The sequence below is a fragment of the Hibiscus syriacus genome, unplaced genomic scaffold (genome assembly GCF_006381635.1).
Source record: "Hibiscus syriacus cultivar Baekdansim isolate YM2019G1 unplaced genomic scaffold, ASM638163v2 tig00116939_pilon, whole genome shotgun sequence".
NCBI lineage: Eukaryota > Viridiplantae > Streptophyta > Magnoliopsida > Malvales > Malvaceae > Hibiscus > Hibiscus syriacus.
The window spans coordinates 2,283,369-2,303,541 of NW_024063477.1; the positions used below are offsets into that span (position 1 = coordinate 2,283,369).

The following is a 20,173-nucleotide window of genomic DNA, read 5'->3' on the forward strand; positions in this document are numbered from 1 at the left end:
TATACAAACACTATCAATAATCCTTTCCACTTACCATATACTCATCATATAACACATATAATTCATGTATGTGCATTCATATCATTGAATCACGACATATCAATATGCATGAATTTATTGTATGATAACAATATACAATCAGGTCATGCACACATTCAACTTACCTTCTATTATCACTTTCACTTTCATTTGTCTTTCAATTTCATTGTCCATGTATATTATTGAGAATAGAGGTATGTGAGTACATTGAGGTTGTGCACTAATGCTGTCACCACAGCTCGATCAATGTCCCGAAGGACCTATCCAGAGGTCACACAGACCCCGGTAACTATCCAGAGGTCATAAAGAACCTCGGCAACTGTCCATAGGTCCCAAAGAACCTAGGTAAACTGTCCATATGTTCCTTAGAACATAGGTATATTTGTCCATATGTCTCGAAAGACATAGGTAAAACCCTCGACTCTTGGCATGCCAACTATACCTATAGCTCTCGTATCATATACTATGGGCATTTGTTTATACATTTCGTATCACTTGTTCTTTCTTTTCTGTCACATACCACATGTATGTGTAACCATATATCTCATATCATATCACATGTATTATATATATATATACATGTATTCATATAAATCATTTCATGTAATTCATATCACATATATCACATGTGCATATAAGCTTATAGCTTCTTTCACATATACATGTAGTCACATAGCTTTCTTTCATGTAACCATGCATGTCATGTCAAATAACATATATCATATGTTGCATTCTCACTTAAGCATATAAATCATATGACATAGCATCCATCTATTTCTATGTATTAATGCATACATGGTAATCACATAACAATTTAGAAGTTACTTCTTACCATAGTAACTCCATCATTGGCTCATCACAAGCCAATGTTAATTCAATAAAATAAGTACAAAATAAATTGCACTCACCTTAGCTTTGCTTTGATTCGATTCTAATTCCTCAATTATCCCGAAACAGATCACTTTCTATCTCTACATAACAATACACAGATTCATATCAATATTCCAATTGATATATTCTAAACTGTCACTTCTTAGGCTAAGAGAAAAGCCAATTTCTTCTTTCAATGAAGGTATGCATCGATGCACTACTTGTGCATCGGTGCATAAAATGCATTCGATGTTTTTATTTTAAAAGGATGCATCGATGCATTATCTATGCATCGATGCATCAAAGGCATTCGATGTTCTTCTTTTAAAGGAATGCATCGATGCACTTATGAATGTGCATCGATGCACCTTGTCCAGAAATTGTATTTCAAGCCCGAAATTCATCAATTCTTCATTCAATTCTTCTATTTTAATCCCCTATTATGACTTTAAACTCAACTATCATTATTGAAACCAACTTATGTCCATATAAATCATATTTATCTTCCATATTTCATCAAGATTCTTAAATTAAGAATCTTACTAAACTTTCAAATTTGTTATAAATCTTTTCTAACTTCATAAATCTCTTATTCTTCTTGATGACAAGTTAAATTCCATCTTAAAAATCTCTTATTAACTCTTTTCCAAAATTTCCTTTAAAAACCCATTTTCTTTAATCTTTCATAACTTCTTTATCTTTCAATCTTAAGATAACCTAAGCTTTCCTTAAGCTTAGTTATTATCTAATGATCAAAACCCAACCATAAATTTAGCAAATAACCAACTAACAAAGAAACTCACCTTTGCAAGCTTGGCTCTTCACGTTTGAGAGAAGATGAAGATGAAGAAGATAAGTCTAAAACTTATCTCTTCAATCATACATCTCATATATTATAATACCCATTTATTAATATTTAATATTATCTTTGTTCAATGACCACTTTGCCCTTCATCTACTTTAATAATTACTAACAACTTTTAGGAATTATTTCTAAATAAATCATTGAATTATTCCATTCTTCTACTTAATTCATCAAATTCTTAAACTTTACAATTTAGTCACTAACCCCTAGTTTGGGATGTTACAATTCTCCCCTCCTTAAGAAAATTCGTCCTCGAATTTTCACTTATAACAATATGAAGCAATCCTTATATACAGTCCTCTTTAATTACTCAATACATATCTCTTTCATTCATGCTATAAACAATCTAACACAACTTATAACACTTATCTTACTTGATTCTTTAAATTCTATCATTCTCATTTCTTTCTCTATTTATTCCTCATTAACAAGATTTCCTTATAGCATAACTAAACCATATATTTTCTCATGTTCTCATACACTATTTAATCCACTCAAATAACCACAAATCTTATTTACTTGAACACTATACCTTAATGGGTTTATATCAATAAAACTACTACAATTAACTTATAACTAAAATTAGTACTCCTCTCTCATCAATTTACTGTTCAAATGTAATTATGCTAGCCTAAATCAACCAATATCATAACGCATTTACTATACAACCGAAAGATACCTGCTAATAATTCTGGGTCCTCACAGTCTTCATTATCATTAAGATTATATATTCTAGCAGGGGAGCGCATCTCCTGTTGAGTAGAAGATTCTGCTTGATTTCTTTCTCTACCTCTACCCCTACCTCTTTGAGACATCAAAACAGATCGTTCTGATTGTGCAAGCTCTCTGTTCTTCAATGGACAATCTCTCATGAAATGTCCTATTTCCCCACATCGGAAACAAGCTCCAGATTTAATTCTACATATCCCACCATGATATCTTCCATAATTTTGACAATGTCTCAATTGTGCTCTTCCATCACCAGACTCTACAAATTGAGTCTGTCTATCTCTCATCTGACTTGATCCTCTAGCGGAGGATGTCATCGACTCTGACCGTGCTTGAGATCGAAAACCAGAATCTCTACTTCTTTTGGGTGATACTAAACTCGATGAAGGCCCCGTTCTTTTAAAAGATTGAACTCTTTAATCCCCATAACGTTCATTCTGAGCTCTTTCAAGAGCTTTTGCACGATTCACTACCTCTTGAAACGAGGACAGATTTAACACAATCAACATCTCCTTTAATCTCGGGCGTAAGCCCTCCACAAACCATTCGCATGCATCTTTTTCTGTTGGAACTAACTCAGCCGCAAAACGACTCAACTTATTGAATTCACACTCATATTCATATATAGTGTGATCCAATTGCTTCAGATTCAAGAATTCTTGTTTCATTTGCTTGATGAACTGGTCTCCTATATACTTGTGTTTGAACTCTTCTAAAAACAAGAACCAGGTCACTTGGTCACTTGTCATTCTTAGAGTAATGTTCGTCCACCATATTCTCGCTTGTCCACGAAGCAAGGAGACTACTCCGTCTAACTTTTCCATATCAGAACAATGAAGTCCATCTAGCATAATCTTTACGTCATTGAGCCAAAAGTCCGCTTCAACAGGACTATCCTCAACTTCACCTTTGAATTCAGGAGCTCCTAATCCTTTTAAATCTTTTGTTATATTCCTTCTCGGAGTGGAAGGAGCAGGAGATTGGAAACGCATCAACACCGCGTCTAACGTTCTAAAGAAAACGTCTTGGTCTTGCACAGGCACTCCAGAAAGTGTCTGTCCTTCACCTTGCCTGGCCAGGGCAGGTGAATTACTACCTTCAGCTAATCTATCATTTCCCGCTACGTCTCGGGAGTTGTCTTGTCCAGACATCTAATAAAATACAATCATATCATTCTATTAGCAAAACAGTATACTTACTTTCTATCAGATCAGAAGTTTTCACTATTTCGTTGGCATGTATACTTTTTAAAACACTTTTGACTTCGTTTTTAGCCTAGAATCGGCTAAACCGTAGCTCTGATACCATTAAATGTAATACCCCCAACCCGTACCCGACCCGGATACGAGTCTGACGTGTCACATTGACTTTTCAAACCTTGACTCTTAAGAAAAATCCCGGGAAATTTAAAACTTTATTTAAAACAAAAATACAGACTTGATCAGAGTGCTCGTACTTAATGACTTATTACATGCCAACACTTTATACATAACCAAATACATACTTTGTCAAATACTTCTGATCTTAATCTTTTAGTAGTGATATTGTCTTTGCCACTTCTATTCTTTCACTTCTCGTTCTTGGTACCTACGTGTAAATCACTTACACGCTAAGTCATAGACTTAGTGAGGCATATAAAACATATAATATAACCATATATCATTTCATATAAATAAAAGACATACATATACAAACACTATCAATAATCCTTTCCACTTACCATATACTCATCATATAACACATATAATTCATGTATGTGCATTCATATCATTGATTCACGACATATCAATATGCATGAATTTATTGTATGATAACAATATACAATCAGGTCATGCACACATGCAACTTACCTTCTATTATCACTTTCACTTTCATTTGTCTTTCAATTTCATTGCCCATGTATATTATTGAGAATAGAGGTATGTGAGTACATTGAGGTTGTGCACTAATGCTGTCACCACAGCTCGATCAATGTCCCGAAGGACCTATCCAGAGGTCACACAGACCCCGGTAACTATCCAGAGGTCATAAAGAACCTCGGCAACTGTCCATAGGTCCCAAAGAACCTAGGTAAACTGTCCATATGTTCCTTAGAACATAGGTATACTGTCCATATGTCTCGAAAGACATAGGTAAAACCCTCGACTCTTGGCATGCCAACTATACCTATAGCTCTCGTATCATATACTATGGGCATTTATTTATACATTTCGTATCACTTGTTCTTTCTCTTCTGTCACATACCACATGTATGTGTAACCATATATCTCATATCATATCACATGTATTATATATATACATGTATTCATGTAAATCATTTCATGTAATTCATATCACATATATCACATGTGCATATAAGCTTATAGCTTCTTTCACATATACATGTAGTCACATAGCTTTCTTTCATGTAACCATGCATGTCATGTCAAATAACATATATCATATGTTGCATTCTCACTTAAGCATATAAATCATATAACATAGCATCCATCTATTTCTATGTATTAATGCATACATGGTAATCACATAACAATTTAGAAGTTACTTCTTACCATAGTAACTCCATCACTGGCTCATCACAAGCCAATGTTAATTCAATAAAATAAGTACAAAATAAATTGCACTCACCTTAGCTTTGCTTTGATTCGATTCTAATTCCTCAATTATCCCGAAACAGATCACTTTCTATCTCTACATAACAATACACAAATTCATATCAATTTTCCAATTGATATATTCTAAACTGTCACTTCTTAGGCTAAGAGAAAAGCCAATTTCCTCTTTCAATGAAGGTATGCATCGATGCACTACTTGTGCATCGGTGCATAAATGCATTCGATGTTTTTATTTTAAAAGGATGCATCGATGCATTATCTATGCATCGATGCATCAAAGGCATTCGATGTTCTTCTTTTAAAGGAATGCATCGATGCACTTATGAATGTGCATCGATGCACCTTGTCCAGAAATTGTATTTCAAGCCCGAAATTCATCAATTCTTCATTCAATTCTTCTATTTTAATCCCCTATTATGACTTTAAACTCAACTATCATTATTGAAACCAACTTATGTCCATATAAATCATATTTTATCTTCCATATTTAATCAAGATTCTTAAAATTAAGAATCTTACTAAATTCAAATTTGTTATAAATCTTTTCTAACTTCATAAATCTCTTATTCTTCTTGATGACAAGTCAAATTCCATCTTAAAAATCTCTTATTAACTCTTTTCCAAAATTTCCTTTAAAAACCCATTTTCTTTAATCTTTCATAACTTCTTTATCTTTCAATCTTAAGATAACCTAAGCTTTCCTTAAGCTTAGTTATTATCTAATGATCAAAACCCAACCATAAATTTAGCAAATAACCAACTAACAAAGGAACTCACCTTTGCAAGCTTGGCTCTTCACGTTTGAGAGAAGATGAAGATGAAGAAGATAAGTCTAAAACTTATCTCTTCAATCATACATCTCATATATTATAATACCCATTTATTAATATTTAATATTATCTTTGTTCAATGACCACTTTGCCCTTCATCTACTTTAATAATTACTAACAACTTTTAGGAATTATTTCCAAATAAATCATTGAATTATTCCATTTTTCTACTTAATTCATCAAATTCTTAAACTTTACAATTTAGTCACTAACCCCTAGTTTGGGATGTTACAGATTTGCAAAGAACTGCAGCATCTTGCTCCAAACCGTCGTCGCCGTCTCTGCTCCAACAAACTGGGACATCAAGTGCGAGTTGATCAAAGAGAGAAGCCAAGAAGCTAGTACACTATCTTGTGCAACAAGCTCCTCATGCAGGTCATTTGCCACCGTATTTCCATTCTCATCCTCGATTGTTGTAGGAGGAGGACGCACGACTCCGGTTAATAACCGTTCCAGTCGGTGATTGCGAACTGTTAACAGAATATGTTGCTTCCATAGCAGGAAGTTGGCTTCATCAAGGATGATGTTAACCTTCTTGTTTGTGAAGGTCTTGCCAGCATAAACTTCCATGAGCAAGAGATTAGCACATCACGTATGAGAACCTCAAGAACATCCAGCGAATGATACCATATTAAGTAATGAAGAAGATGCAGCAAAGAGACTAAACAAGATTGAACAAGAAAAGCATTTTGTTATTGAATTAGCTCACTACTCTCCTTGATTACACTTACATTTATAGCCTACTAATAACATACTCTAACAGCCTAACAACCCTGAAACTGATTCCTAACTGTTTCACGTGATGGTTAACCATATCCATCACCATTCCTTAGCTCACATGCATAACATGCACGAGTACACTGACTCACGTACACGAGCATATCTCAATACTTTCTGACCCCTAAAATTTTACTTTGATTAATTTAAACCGATTCATATTACACACAATTTTATCTCTTTTATTTTTATTCCTTCTTTTATATTCATACAATCATATGACCATATAGATAAAAGTGCGCTCTTAAGATGCAGAGATTTACTCTTCTGAGTTCGAATTTTAGGCGACTCGAAGACGATGGTGTTTTTGTTTACAGAAATCAGCTTGATTAGATCTTGATATTTATACTCTCCCATCGTTACTGGAACAAAACATCGTGGTTCATTAAACGCTCGCCACGTACCCTAATCTCCTATCGTATACTGAAACAATGCAATTTGCAAACAAGAACGAATCCCAGGTTTCTGCAGCAGAAAACATTTCCACCTTGTTATTATAAGAAAGACAAGTGGCAGACCTTGATTCGCATGACGTCTTGTTGACCGTAAAGAAAGCGACAAACCCACCATTGGATTCTTCAACATGGGCTTACCGAAGGGGATGGATGACTCACTGTAAAATTACACCAAAATTTCCGAATTATTAGTCTGATACCCACATGTTCTGTCAAAAGAAACCAGCCCAGTTATTTACATTCCTTCCCTTTTTGAACCAAGCAATAATTGCGTATTGATAAAGGACTGGAAGACTGGAAGTCGTACATTGATGAGATTTGTGGTGGAACGTATCCATCACTACAAACATTTTTTGCCAATTGGCAATGCAATGCCATTATATCTTTCCATGCCACTGTGTCTCAATTGTTAGTTGCCTGCAATATACGGAGATTTATTAAACTAAATTAAAATTATAAAAAAAATTCTCCAATCATAATGTGATATGTGTCATTGTATGATTAGATGATTAAATTTATTAAACTAAATCAAAATTAGAATCAAATTGATAGAATGTATAAATATTAAGAACCATAGGTGTAATTATACTAATTTTGCTAACTATTACGTCAACACTTCAATTAGATATTAACGACAAGTAACTTGATTGAATCATTTAAATAATTAATGATTTAATTAATAAAATTAAAAATCGATTATCCAAATGAAACGAAATAATAATTAAGTGGATTTTTACCATAAAACTGTTAGTTGCATTGACTAAACTATTGATTTTTTTAATTGGATTTTTAATTGTTAATCGTTCACAATGATTTGTATATATCATGATTTTACTCTATGAATTCAATAAATTCATTTGTCAATATTTTATTCAGTTGGTTATTTCGACTCAAATTTAACAACTATGATTATATGTCTTGCTTTATTTCTTCTTAAATCTTATTTGTTTTTTTTCCTCAAAAGCTTAAAACTTTTCAAGACAAGTTTAGTTAGTTATTACAAATCACATTATTGTATAACATTCATCTAACTTAAAGAGAGACTAGTTTTACCAACAATCAGCTAGTCTAGTGGGATGAGGCGTTAGATCCCTTAAGTAAGGTTAGGGGTTCGAATCTTTACATTTTCGAATAGAGCAAATTGGGTTGGGAGGGTCGCTTTTATCTCTGTAGTATCCGATCTGAATTAGTGATTAATAGATCGGATATCAGTTATTAATTAAATAAAGGGAGAGAAGTTTTGATTTTCAAGACATTGATTGCTCAAATTGTCGTAAACTTTTCTTAAAGTCGTGAGAATTAGGCAATTGATTTATAGGTTCCGACTCGATCAGATCGAGTTTTTTTTTTTTAAATTTTGGGTTTATATTCGGGTCGGGTCAGATTTTTTTAATGTGATGTTTGAGTCGGGTCGGGTTCGGATTTATGGTGAAAAATATCCGACCCGGCCCGAAAAATATATATAATTTTACCTTATATATTTATGAATAATTACAATAATACCCTTATATATAATATTTTTTTCAATTAAGTCACTGTTTTGATTGAATAAAAATTTTTTATTATTTCGGGTCGGGTCGAGTTTTTAAATTATTTGTCGGGTCGGGTGGAATCTTGTTTTGGTCGGGTCGGATATGATCTCGGGTGGACCAAAAACCCGACCTATGCCCATCCCTATTCTCTTTTCCTATGAAATAACTATAAATATTGTAATATAATGTATATTAATGCAAAACTAAATTCTGAATAAATGGAAATTATGGGATTTTATTTTTCAATAGATTAAAATACTTTTGTTTAAATATTCTGTTATTCATCAAAGAGGATTTTATTTTAATTTTTGAAAATTATTTTTTTTAAACCAAATGAAAACGTTGGTTAAGTTAAAATTTTAACTTTAATCATATGTTAATAAGTAAAAACCAACTAAATAAATTAATTCATATTTTTTTCTTAAATTTATAAATTTTTAAAGGGTCGTTATTTTGTGTGTGTATGACTATTATATAAATTACAATAAAGTTTTTATTAGTGATTTTACATAAAAAAATTATAGTTATTTTTAATAATGATTTTTATATGAACTTTATAACAAAAAAGAGATTATAATTAATTTAATATATAACTTAATATTTTCAATAATTGTTTACAACATCAATTAAAGCTAATTTACAACATCAATGCCAATCATCAAGGAGGAACAAGCTTAACTTAATTGTTTCAATAATTGTTAATTTACAACATCAATTGTATCGTCCCTTTGAACCAACGAGCTTCTTGATTGTGTCTTCCTAGTTACATACGTTATTTTTTCTCTTTTAACAGCCACCTCCACCTCCACCTCCACCTCCACCTCCACCACCTCCAGCATTAAAACCTCCTCCCCAACTGCTATACCCTGCACCACCAATATCAATGCTTACATGGTCTCCGCCAAAGCCTTGAGACATCTTCTGACCACCTTCGCCGAAGTGGCGATGAACTCCAGCAGCACCGCCACCACCGGTATTACTACTCCCTGAAGAACAACATTGAACAAGGGCAATAAACATAATTATCATACAGAGAAATACAGAGAAAAAAATAACAGGAATCACCCACATTTCCTTTTTTTTTTTTGTTTCTTCAAAATGTAGTGAATGTCTTGATCAACTCCTTTATAGTTTAAAGGGTCAACGTAAAACGCAGATAAAACAAATGTTTGCTTACATTGACTTTTTCAATAATGTTAATAAAACAGGTATTAGTGCATAAATTGTTAAATACGAAACCGCGTTTAAGGGTCAAAGTCAAACGCACCTACATGTTTATGCAGTCAAAAAAACAAAGCCATATACGAAGGTTGAATTAATGATTGTATCAAAGAAATGGTGGGGGTTGACTTTTCTGCCAGCGAAACACGGCGTTTGACACTATATTACTATTCGGTCTAACGTTAAAATACCCAATTTGGTGGAGGTTGTTACACAAAATCTTTCTTGTGATTTTACTCGACAGTGGGTTGATTGGGTTTCACGACTTTTATTCATTTATTGGATTAAAAATTGAGTCAATGTTCAATTCAAACGAGATTTAGATAAATTAAATTCAAATTATTTTTGATTTGGGTTGTTTTTGATTCGGATTACTTTCGATTCAAGTTAATCTCAACTCATGTTTTCAGTTTGGAATCAAAGTGGATATGAGTCCACATTAGTCCAATTAAATTTTGGAGCGATTTTGATTTAATCGGGTATGATTTGGGTTTCGGATCAAGTTTTATCATCATGTTCATATCTATATTGAATACCCCTTCGAGAAAGTCGATTTGAGTAATCAAGAATAAATTTACCAGGTCTATATATAAAGAGCAGCGAATTGAAGTTCTATAATAAACGTTATTTTTAAAGGGGATTCAATTAAGGTCAAATATACTTTTCTGATTTACTCCATGGGTCTCATTTACTTTATCTAGTTTTCAATTCAATACCGATCATTCTTTGAGTGAATATCACATGGTATACTTAAAAAAAAACACACACACACACACAAATTAAAGACGAAAAGCACTTGAGAACTTAACCAGATTATCATTCACTAATGGCAGAAATGAGAGAATAATACAACACTCAAACATGATACAATGAGTCGATCCATGTTAACACCCTGATTCCCCGTTACTTCAAAGAATAACTGTACAAATAAGTTTTTTTTTAATAATGGTTAAACTCTATGGCTGATCCTTGCACCCGAGAACAGCCATCATCTGTGATCTTGAGTACCCTGACCTGTTTCTAAGAAAATCAATGTACGTTCCAAGTCTATACCGGTCTGAGTTTGTGAGTGAGAATGGAGGATTAAGAATGAGAGACGGTGCTTCGACTAGAAGGAAGACTAATAAACGCTCTGCCTTTGAATACAATAAAGCTGCACTTTCCATATCACCCATGAGCTCATCAACCTGCAAAACACACACCACGGCATTCATCAACTATTTATATTATAAAAGATCTTCGCTTGATCTATTCTCCACGCCGGAAAATTATATTAGATAAATACAATTGAGGCACATGAATGATATCAAGGTGAAAAGGAAAGACTCACTCCTCCATGTCTTCCCAAGGCAAGGGCTGCTTGAAATATTGTCTCCATTGCATCAGGCATCTCTGTACTTCCTGCAATCATGATGACAACATGCTAATTTAATGAACATTTTTTATATGCATTTAGTTGCCTTCTTATTGTTCGAGCAATTTCAAATTCAAACAACAAATTTAATACAGGGAATGAGTAATCATTATCAAAGGTTTACCAGGCTCAATAACTTTGGCAAGTTCCTCGGCATGCTCAACTTCCCGAAGAAATTCCCTCTCTATCTCTGAGGATATATCTTCTGGCCCTTCTGGGCTGAAAATCTCATTACATTCTTCCCTATCAGATGTTCCATGTTTCCTGCTGGCACTCAATCTGCTTGTTTCTTGGCTTGGACTTCCTTCCATAGCTGATGCAGCCTGGGTGTGGCAAATATGCAGTGCTTGTTTCCAAATTGCAAGAATCACAAGCTGGATTGAGAATGCTTCAAGTTGTCTACCTGCCTCAATCTATCAACAAACCACGATAATGTATACAAAATAGCATCAATAAAGCTTCTAATGGCAAAGAAAATACAAAGAGATCCTAGCTAGCAAGATGTAACAGAAGTAACAGTAATCAACATAGAGATTGACATGGAGTTGTGTCATTTAAAATATCATACTATTGAACGAAGCTTGTTGACCCGAAAGTAACAGTAAGGAGCAGCAGAAACTGGCCACAAGGTACACAAACTAAACGTTGAAGCTGTATACACCTTATACTCCAATCATGCAAAATTTTCCTAAAAGTATGACCCAGAAAGATGCAGTGAGAGCATTCATTAACTAATTGCCTTGTCTGAGCATATTAGTAGACCATGTAGAGGTCCTACCAGCACCAAGAGAGCCAATCAAATGGTCCAGAGTCTAGGCACACAAAGATAAGTACACAATGAGACCAGTCATCTGCTAAATGGCAGTTAAGCAAGCAAACATGGGGAAGAATAAAGGGCAAGGGAGGGAGTTATGTCGATGCCCTACTCCGCATAATGCACTTTTAACAGGTTAACTATGGACTAACCTTTTCATGCACTAATTCTGTAACTGCAGATGCACACTGCTGTAATGATTTAATCCTTGTCATGCAATGAGATGATGGTTGTTCCATATCTCCAATATCCATGGATCCTTGAGAAGTCCCAGGGGCAGAGCTCTGACTTCCTAAGCTTCCTACATGATGAGTTTTGACTTCGGTGGCACCAGCGATTGGCATGGGGGCAGTTGATGCAGTTCTATTGACAAAGGGAATTAGAGGAGAATTCTCAGATTTGTATACAGTATGGTTTGGCTTGGAAGTTCTAGCTGAAGAAGATGACACATCCATGGAGGGTCCAGACACAATAATATAATCTTGGTCAATCAACTCCAGTGACTCACCAACTGTGGAAACAATGCAAGAGTGACAGTTAAACAAGACGTGTTATTCAAAGGATGAAATTGCTCAGAACATAGAAAATAAGCAAGATATGTTGGGAATTAGATCATAAAGAGAAATGGAACATATAAAATTGTTGGTACCTCTTGAACAAGTATTTGCAGGTCTTTGATCCAGGGATTTGTGAGGTTCGTGCAGAGTTTCACCTGAAACCTTGCGTCTTTCAAGTTTAAAACTAGCATTTTCCAATTTATGTCTTGTAACACTGTATTTGGATGTAAAATCTACTTTACTCGAAGAACTAGATGTTGCTCCTCTAGTATCTTTAACATCAACAGAAAATCCATAAGTAGATTTCATTAAGGACCTCTTTTCAGCAAATGAAGGGCTAACATCAGGACCACTAGAATCATCATCCAGAAAGAAAGGAAGACAGTCCTCCTGAAAGCTTTCCTCAGTATTCCTCACAGGACGGCTTTCAGAACAAGGAAAACCAGCTCTTGAAAAGCTCTGACTCCTGCATATGCAGCAATGTTTCAGTATTTAGGATGTTGGGGATAATATATATCAAGGTTGGATGATGATAACAATCAGTTCCTCATTTACCTCAATGATTTTTCTGGTGGTCCCCGAGAAAGAAATGGATGGTTGAAGAACTCTTCAAATGTGAAACGTTCCACTGCAAATAGAAGGATAAAGAGACCAGTGAGAACAAGGTCAAGAATATAAATACAAATTGCTCAGCACTCAAAAAAATTGATAGCATTGCTGAATGAAACTTGATTTGTATGGATCTTTTGCTCATTGTCTTGACAGATCAGCTAAATGTTTAACTTAGCATCATTGGTCTAGCATGAAGAGTCTATTAGTTTAGATTACAATAATTCTTGTAAGCACAATTAACAAATAGGTGGTTCAAGTCATCCATGCCTAAACATCAGAATAAGTGAAAAGGGAGAAGAACAGATAGTTACAAACTAAATAATTAAGGTTAAGGTTCTTTCATACTTCTAACTCTGGAAATTCGCATCATCCCAGAATAAAGTAAGCATGTAACAGTAAAATGGTTGTTATCGTCTCTAATATGCCAACAAATAATTCAATTGTATGTTGGAAGTCTGTAATCTAATCTACATTTATGGAATACCTGGGTTACGACGGAGCAATTTTTGACATAAATCTTTGCAATCAGCTGTCAAATAATCATTTTCCGCCGGGAAATGTAAATCGGTTGATTTCAAAATGTTTTGGAGTAGCTGCAAAAGCATCAACATAATCACTGGTTCAATTCACGTGATTAATTGCAAACCTAAAGTTAGAAAAATTCAGGAACCTTGGGGACCATTTTAGACAAACACATTTAGAAGTTCATTACCTGTATTTGATTGTTTCCAGTGAATGGTGTTTTCCCGGTAACGAGCTGAAATAAAATAGCACCAACACTCCAAAGATCTGCCTGCGTATTAGGGTCCAGTTAGTAAGGTATGGATGAGAAGAGCAAGAGTCAAGTCTTGTGTGGGGAGTAACCATCACCTTTGCGTCGTACTTCTGCAGCTGCATTATCTCTGGAGCCATGTAAAGAGGAGAACCACATAATGTTTCAGCAAGCCCCTTAGGTTGCAGAGATCTGCCAAAACAGAACAGTAATGTTCTAACTATTGAATATGGGTGAAAAATTCATTGGGAAAACATATGTGCATAGCACAGCGGTACCATCCTTTTCATCTTCTTTATCTGACCATGATTGGAATTATATAATTAAATGAACTTTACTTGCAAAAAGAAACCAATGGGGTGCAAACGCAAAATATCTTCCATAACTCCAAACAAAAAAGGGTAGTAGACAATAATTATGAATAACTTCCTTGATTAATATCAACAATTAAAAATCAATTATGCTGGACCATTGCAATCATAGTACTTTAAGATATTAATTCAATAGCATTTTTCCAGAAGCCTCAGTTTCCATTCTTCACTGTGGCTGTTGAGCACCAATTAGAACCATTCTCGAACCATTTAAAGCAAATAAGCACATAATACAGACTATTAAAGAAGAAAGTGGTCTCAAATTGTAATATTAACAATTAAAATAATTACTTTTTCATTTTTTTGTTGTTGTTGAAAGAAACAAAGTTCAATTCAAACAGCCAAGGATAAGCCTTGGTCCTTGGGCTAGAAAGATGAAAGCTACTTTTCACTAATAGAGATTCTTTAACTAAAAAAAAGGAAAGCGAAAGAAAATAAGAAAAACACCCAATAATTGGGCTGATCAATGTGATAGTATACCTTGCAAATCCGAAATCTGCAATCTTTAAAACTGCATTTCCATCATTTGTTGTGAGAAGAAGATTCTGTTCATCAACATTATAAAGAGAACTTCATGGCATGGACAAGACTGGTATGTAACAAAGGAGGTTGTTCAACATCACGGGCTTATTTTTTAAATGCATATGTACCAATACATACAACTTCATCATATTCAATAATACAGTTCCAAAAGCAAATCCAATTAAGAGGGAAAAAAGGTGTCATCCATTATATTTTAGTTCTACTTATTATGGTAAAGAAAGAAAGTAATACAACTTTTAGTAGGTGTGCTTATTTACTCAGAGACATAAGTAGCCAAAAAATAGATAAAAATTCAAACTTGACAAAACAAAATTAACTGAACCTGAGGCTTTAGATCCCGATGTATAAGATTATTGTCACGGAGAACTTGGAGGCCTGCCGCTGCAACAAGATGGTTATAAGTGTTTTGAACGACCAAATTCAATAGATAAAGAAAAGCAACAATGGTTTGCCGAATACCTAGCTGTTGCATGAAATGCTTCGCAGTTGCCTCAGGGACACTTCCATGTCGTGTAACATACATAGAAAGATCGCCACCCTTGCAGTACTCTAATACAAGATGTATCTTTCCAGGAACCTAGAGATATGCATATAAACCCAAATTAAAATATGACTAAGATATATATATTTTATGATTACTCATATAACAAGTAGTAGAAGTGTAACACCTCAATTTAGGGGCTAAATTTTAGGAATTATATAGTGGTGAATTTAATTGGTATTTTGAAAGAAACGGTGGATTAAATTGTAAAATTTCAAAGTTTGCAGACCGTTTTAAGAAGTGCAGAAAGTTCAGTGACTAAACTCATTATTTGACCATTTTTCTTTTGGGATGAATTATAACACCCATTTCCCGTGTATTCTAAAGAAAAAAAATGCTCTATTTTCCTCCCCTCGTCAACCCACTTTCAACTCCGATATACTCGTCGTTCGACCTCCGATCGACGAACCGAAACCATCATCTTGCTCGTTGTCGACCGAGGAACAAAACCCCTCAAACCTTTCGTCGTGAATCGTCGTCGTGAATCGTTAATTTCAGTCGGAAGTATCGTCGGTAATAACTCATTTTCAGTTGGTTTTTCGTCGATTCACGACGATCCGATGATCAATTTTCGACACCTCCCGCACCATCGTGTTCCTTGCATCGTTCCGAGTCAACCGGTGTTCTCCGTTTCTCCGTCGTCGCCGGCGCGTGGAGGGGTGAGATCGTCAAAGTTTCCGACAAGTAGGGAACACACTAGAGTTTCCAGATATTTTTTAGAGATACAAGATGATCTTATCGGGCATAGAAATACAAATCTTCAGTCTACCGATAGAGTGCCGGAAATTAGAATCACTATTAGAAGAGTTTGTTGACTGACAAAATCATCAGTTATTCATAATATGCTTATCATGATCATCTTATTCAAACATTTATCGGAAGCTCTACGTAATCAGAAGGGTATTCAAAATCCTTTATATATGAGTTACTTATGTTTTCATACATGACTAGAGTGATTTGAGCAGATAAGGAATAACGAAGATTCAAGACCTTTACAATCTATGTCGATTGAACAGATTATGGAACAACTCCAGATTAATAGCTCCCATAACTAATACTTGTCAACTTATCAAATTCATTAACCTTCCAGGGTATTTACTCTTTAATATCAAATATTCTTATCCATAGATCACCTTTGAGGCATCACTGAACAGAACTTAAGGAGACGAACATATATTCTAATGGTCTTTATTTCATTTCCATGTTTCAACTATATCAGGAAATATCGACATACTTGATTTGTGGTTCATAATCCATAGGGATGATACACCACGTAAGTTCATCCGAGTTTTCAGGCTTATTCCAATCTTTTACTTAATCCTCAGTCCTTGAGGTTATCTAGTTCATTTAGCAGTCAAGTCTATTCCAACTACTTCGGAATTTTCCAGAGTAATTCCGGACGTTTCTGAATTTCGGATACATATTGTACTTTCTTTTAGTTCAATTCAGACTTCGTGGTTGATTTGTCGAACAAATATAAAATTCTTAGTATTGAATGCGATCTAGAGTTGCTGAGCTGAATATTTCCAAAATTATCATCGAACTAAACTTGAGAAAACGAACACGCGTTCAAATAATATCTATGTCGTTCAGGTACTGACATGTCATTAAGGTTGATCGGCTCACTTAAGTTGTGTTCCATAACTTTTAAGGGTAGTACAACACCCGTATTTACTTGGATTCCTTAATTAATTTAAAACATCTACTTAGTCTAGGCCATAAGGGTATTTTGGTGTTCAGTTTTATTCCATTCATTTCAGAGCTCGAGAATATTCAATCATTCCTGAGCATGGTGATATTCTTGGGTCATTTCCATTACAGGGGTATTATGGTCATTCTATAGATCCGATGTATTTTAATCACTTCCTTTCATCCTGTCTTATTATTTAATTTCAATTTATCATCGAACAATTCTGATAAAAGAGCACCCCCAATAAATTGTTCTTCAGATATTTACTCGTAACTCGGATATTTTCGGGTCAAATGCCTTCTCATATTTTTACCAACGGAATATCAAGAATTTTTCTGCACTAAGTCAGGATCTTAACAATCAAATTCGTACTTAATCAAGTTAAGTACAAATCCTCAAAGTACTTTCTCATTCAGGGTCAACTTGGACTATTTTACCTCTCAAGGGCATTTTCGTAATTTCTTAACCAGATAATTTCGATATTAGCTCTTAACGAAAATAATATAATTTAGAGATCATATGATTAATTGCTTTCTTAAACACTCTCTGATCTTGAAATGATTCCCTGAATTAAGTACGAATTTGATTGTTAAGATCCTGACTTAGTGCAGAAAAATTCTTGATATTCCGTTGGTAAAAATATGAGAAGGCATTTGACCCGAAAATATCCGAGTTATGAGTAAATACCTGAAGAACAATTTATTAGGGTGCTCTTTTATCAGAATTGTTCGAAGAAACTGAAATAGATGATAAATTGGAATTAAATAATAAGACATGATGAAAGGAAGTGATTAAAATACATCGGATTTGTAGAATGACCAGAATACCCCTGTAATGGAAATGACCCAAGAATATCACCAAGCTCAAGAATGATTAGATATTCTCGAGCTCTGAAATGAATAGAATAAAACTGAACACCAAAATCTCTAAATTATATTATTTTTGTTCAGATACCCCTAGATTCTGTTATGATATTTGATCTGAATTATGTTTTGATTTCTGATATCTTTGTTTACCGACGGAGAAATGTTTTATCTGGAGGTTTATTGTTGGAGGAAGATTATCTGCAGACTTCTCGGCTTTGTGCTCAGGGTCTAAATGGCATGTGCGGTTGGGTGTATGGTTCTGGGGAACCTACACATTTATGATGTGAACGGATGGGAGTATATATATATATAGATATTTTAAAAGATCTGTATCTTTTTACTGGTTTTACGAGAACACACTAGAAAACCTATTCTGATCTCCTGAACCTAGACATCCGAAACATTTCCATCTGAAATGAATACTATCTGTTACTACCTGCGATATCAATGGACCTCAGTTCAATCTAAAAATCTGTGGATATCTGAATCAATAAGGAAATATATGTTTATCTGTATCTGCAAGTTCTTCAGCATCATCTGGTAGTTCTGTATTACTGAGCTTTCCGAAGCTCACTCTGTTACTCATCTTTTCAGGCTAAAAGAATTGTACCAGTGCAGCTATCGACTTCAGTAAGGGAGTTCTTCTGGCGTTGCTTGCAGAGTATGGTACATGTAATTAGGAGGCATGTAATTGTATTTTGTTTTATGCGAGTCTGAAAATATGTTTTATTTCGAATACTGATAACTTTTATTTTGTACTCATAAATGATTTTATGAGTTTACAAGTTTTAAGGAAAGTTTTAAATTTTCCGCTATTTTTACAGTGGGTCGTTCCGGTGGCCCTAATATGACAACCCAGATCGGATTGGGTTACACGCATCGGTCTGAGGGGATTACAAGAAGTAAAGAAAAACTGACACAGCATATCAGCATTATTACAAAAAACTTTGATTTATCGAAGTATATTGTGATTGACATTTTCCAGAAGATTTGAACTTACAAATGATCTAATGAGAATAAACAAAATGCCAGACCAACCGTTAGAGCATAATTGCAACTATGAGAACCATTAAACCACTCCAAGTCCATGGAGTGAAGGGCAACAAGTTATAAATACTTTAGAAGGGGGAAAGGTTATGACATACACAAAATCAGCCCCGAGCTGGAAACCTTCACAAACACTACATGAAAATTAGATTTTCAATTAGTTTCCCTTGACCACTGCCATTTTAGCAAAAAAAAAACATCAATGACACACAAAGCTTCTGACGTAGTATTAGTTGCTACAGATCAAAGAGAAGCCAAAGTGAAATTTAACTCTCAAAGCAAGATAGATTAACCGTTAACGCAAACAAAGTAGAAAGTTGACTAAGTTCTACTCTTCAAAATTCATTCTCTACTTCTCTCCCCACTTCCTCAGCATCCAAACAACTCCTAAAATATTAATAATAAAAGGAAACGATGTTTTTTAAAAAGAAAGAAAAGAGAAGAAAGGAACCTCAATAATATCATGCAGTCGAATAATATTAGGATGATTAATTCTCTTCAAAATATAGATCTCCGACATCAAACTCTCCTGCAACTTCTTATTGAGCCGACTCATTACGATCTCCTTTATCGCAACTTCGGTTCCATGAACTCGATGCCTCGCATGGCAAACAATCGAGAACGAACCCGACCCGATTTGCCGGCCAATTAAATAGCTCCCTACCACTCTTCCCATCCCTGCTGGTTGAGCCATTACAGGCGAACCTGGAAAATCAAAAACAAAAGAAAAGAAAAACTAAAATCCAAAGCCAGAACTTTGAATTCGTCACTGGAATTCGGATAGTTTAGAAGATTTGACCCGTATTTTAAAAGGATTTCTGATTGGCCATGTGAGGATAGGGGAAGAGCAGAGAGGGGAAGGTAAGCTTAAATTTCTTAATGGTGCTCTGCTTTTGGGATTGTAATTGATTACTATATATGTTCAATTATTGAGATCTTGATACGTAATTTGGCCATTTCGATTGTTTCTATAAAACCACGCGCTTCACGTTTTCAAGCGTAAAGAAATAGAA

General features: G+C 34.5%; 1 protein-coding gene across 1 annotated transcript; it reads right to left on the minus strand.

The window, feature by feature from the left end:
• Window positions 1–10,760: 10,760 nt before the first annotated feature.
• LOC120188145 (serine/threonine-protein kinase ATG1c-like) lies at window positions 10,761–20,070 on the minus strand. Its single transcript, XM_039191658.1, has 14 exons — window positions 19,960–20,070; window positions 19,612–19,865; window positions 15,476–15,593; window positions 15,339–15,397; window positions 14,954–15,018; window positions 14,201–14,294; window positions 14,043–14,123; window positions 13,815–13,923; window positions 13,274–13,346; window positions 12,811–13,184; window positions 12,314–12,672; window positions 11,472–11,760; window positions 11,264–11,334; window positions 10,761–11,120 (listed from the first exon to the last, which is right to left on the minus strand). Exons 2-14 carry the CDS (start codon window positions 19,852–19,854, stop codon window positions 10,890–10,892), a joined length of 2,166 nt encoding a protein of 721 aa, XP_039047589.1. The 5' UTR covers window positions 19,855–19,865; window positions 19,960–20,070; the 3' UTR covers window positions 10,761–10,889.
• Window positions 20,071–20,173: the final 103 nt, after the last annotated feature.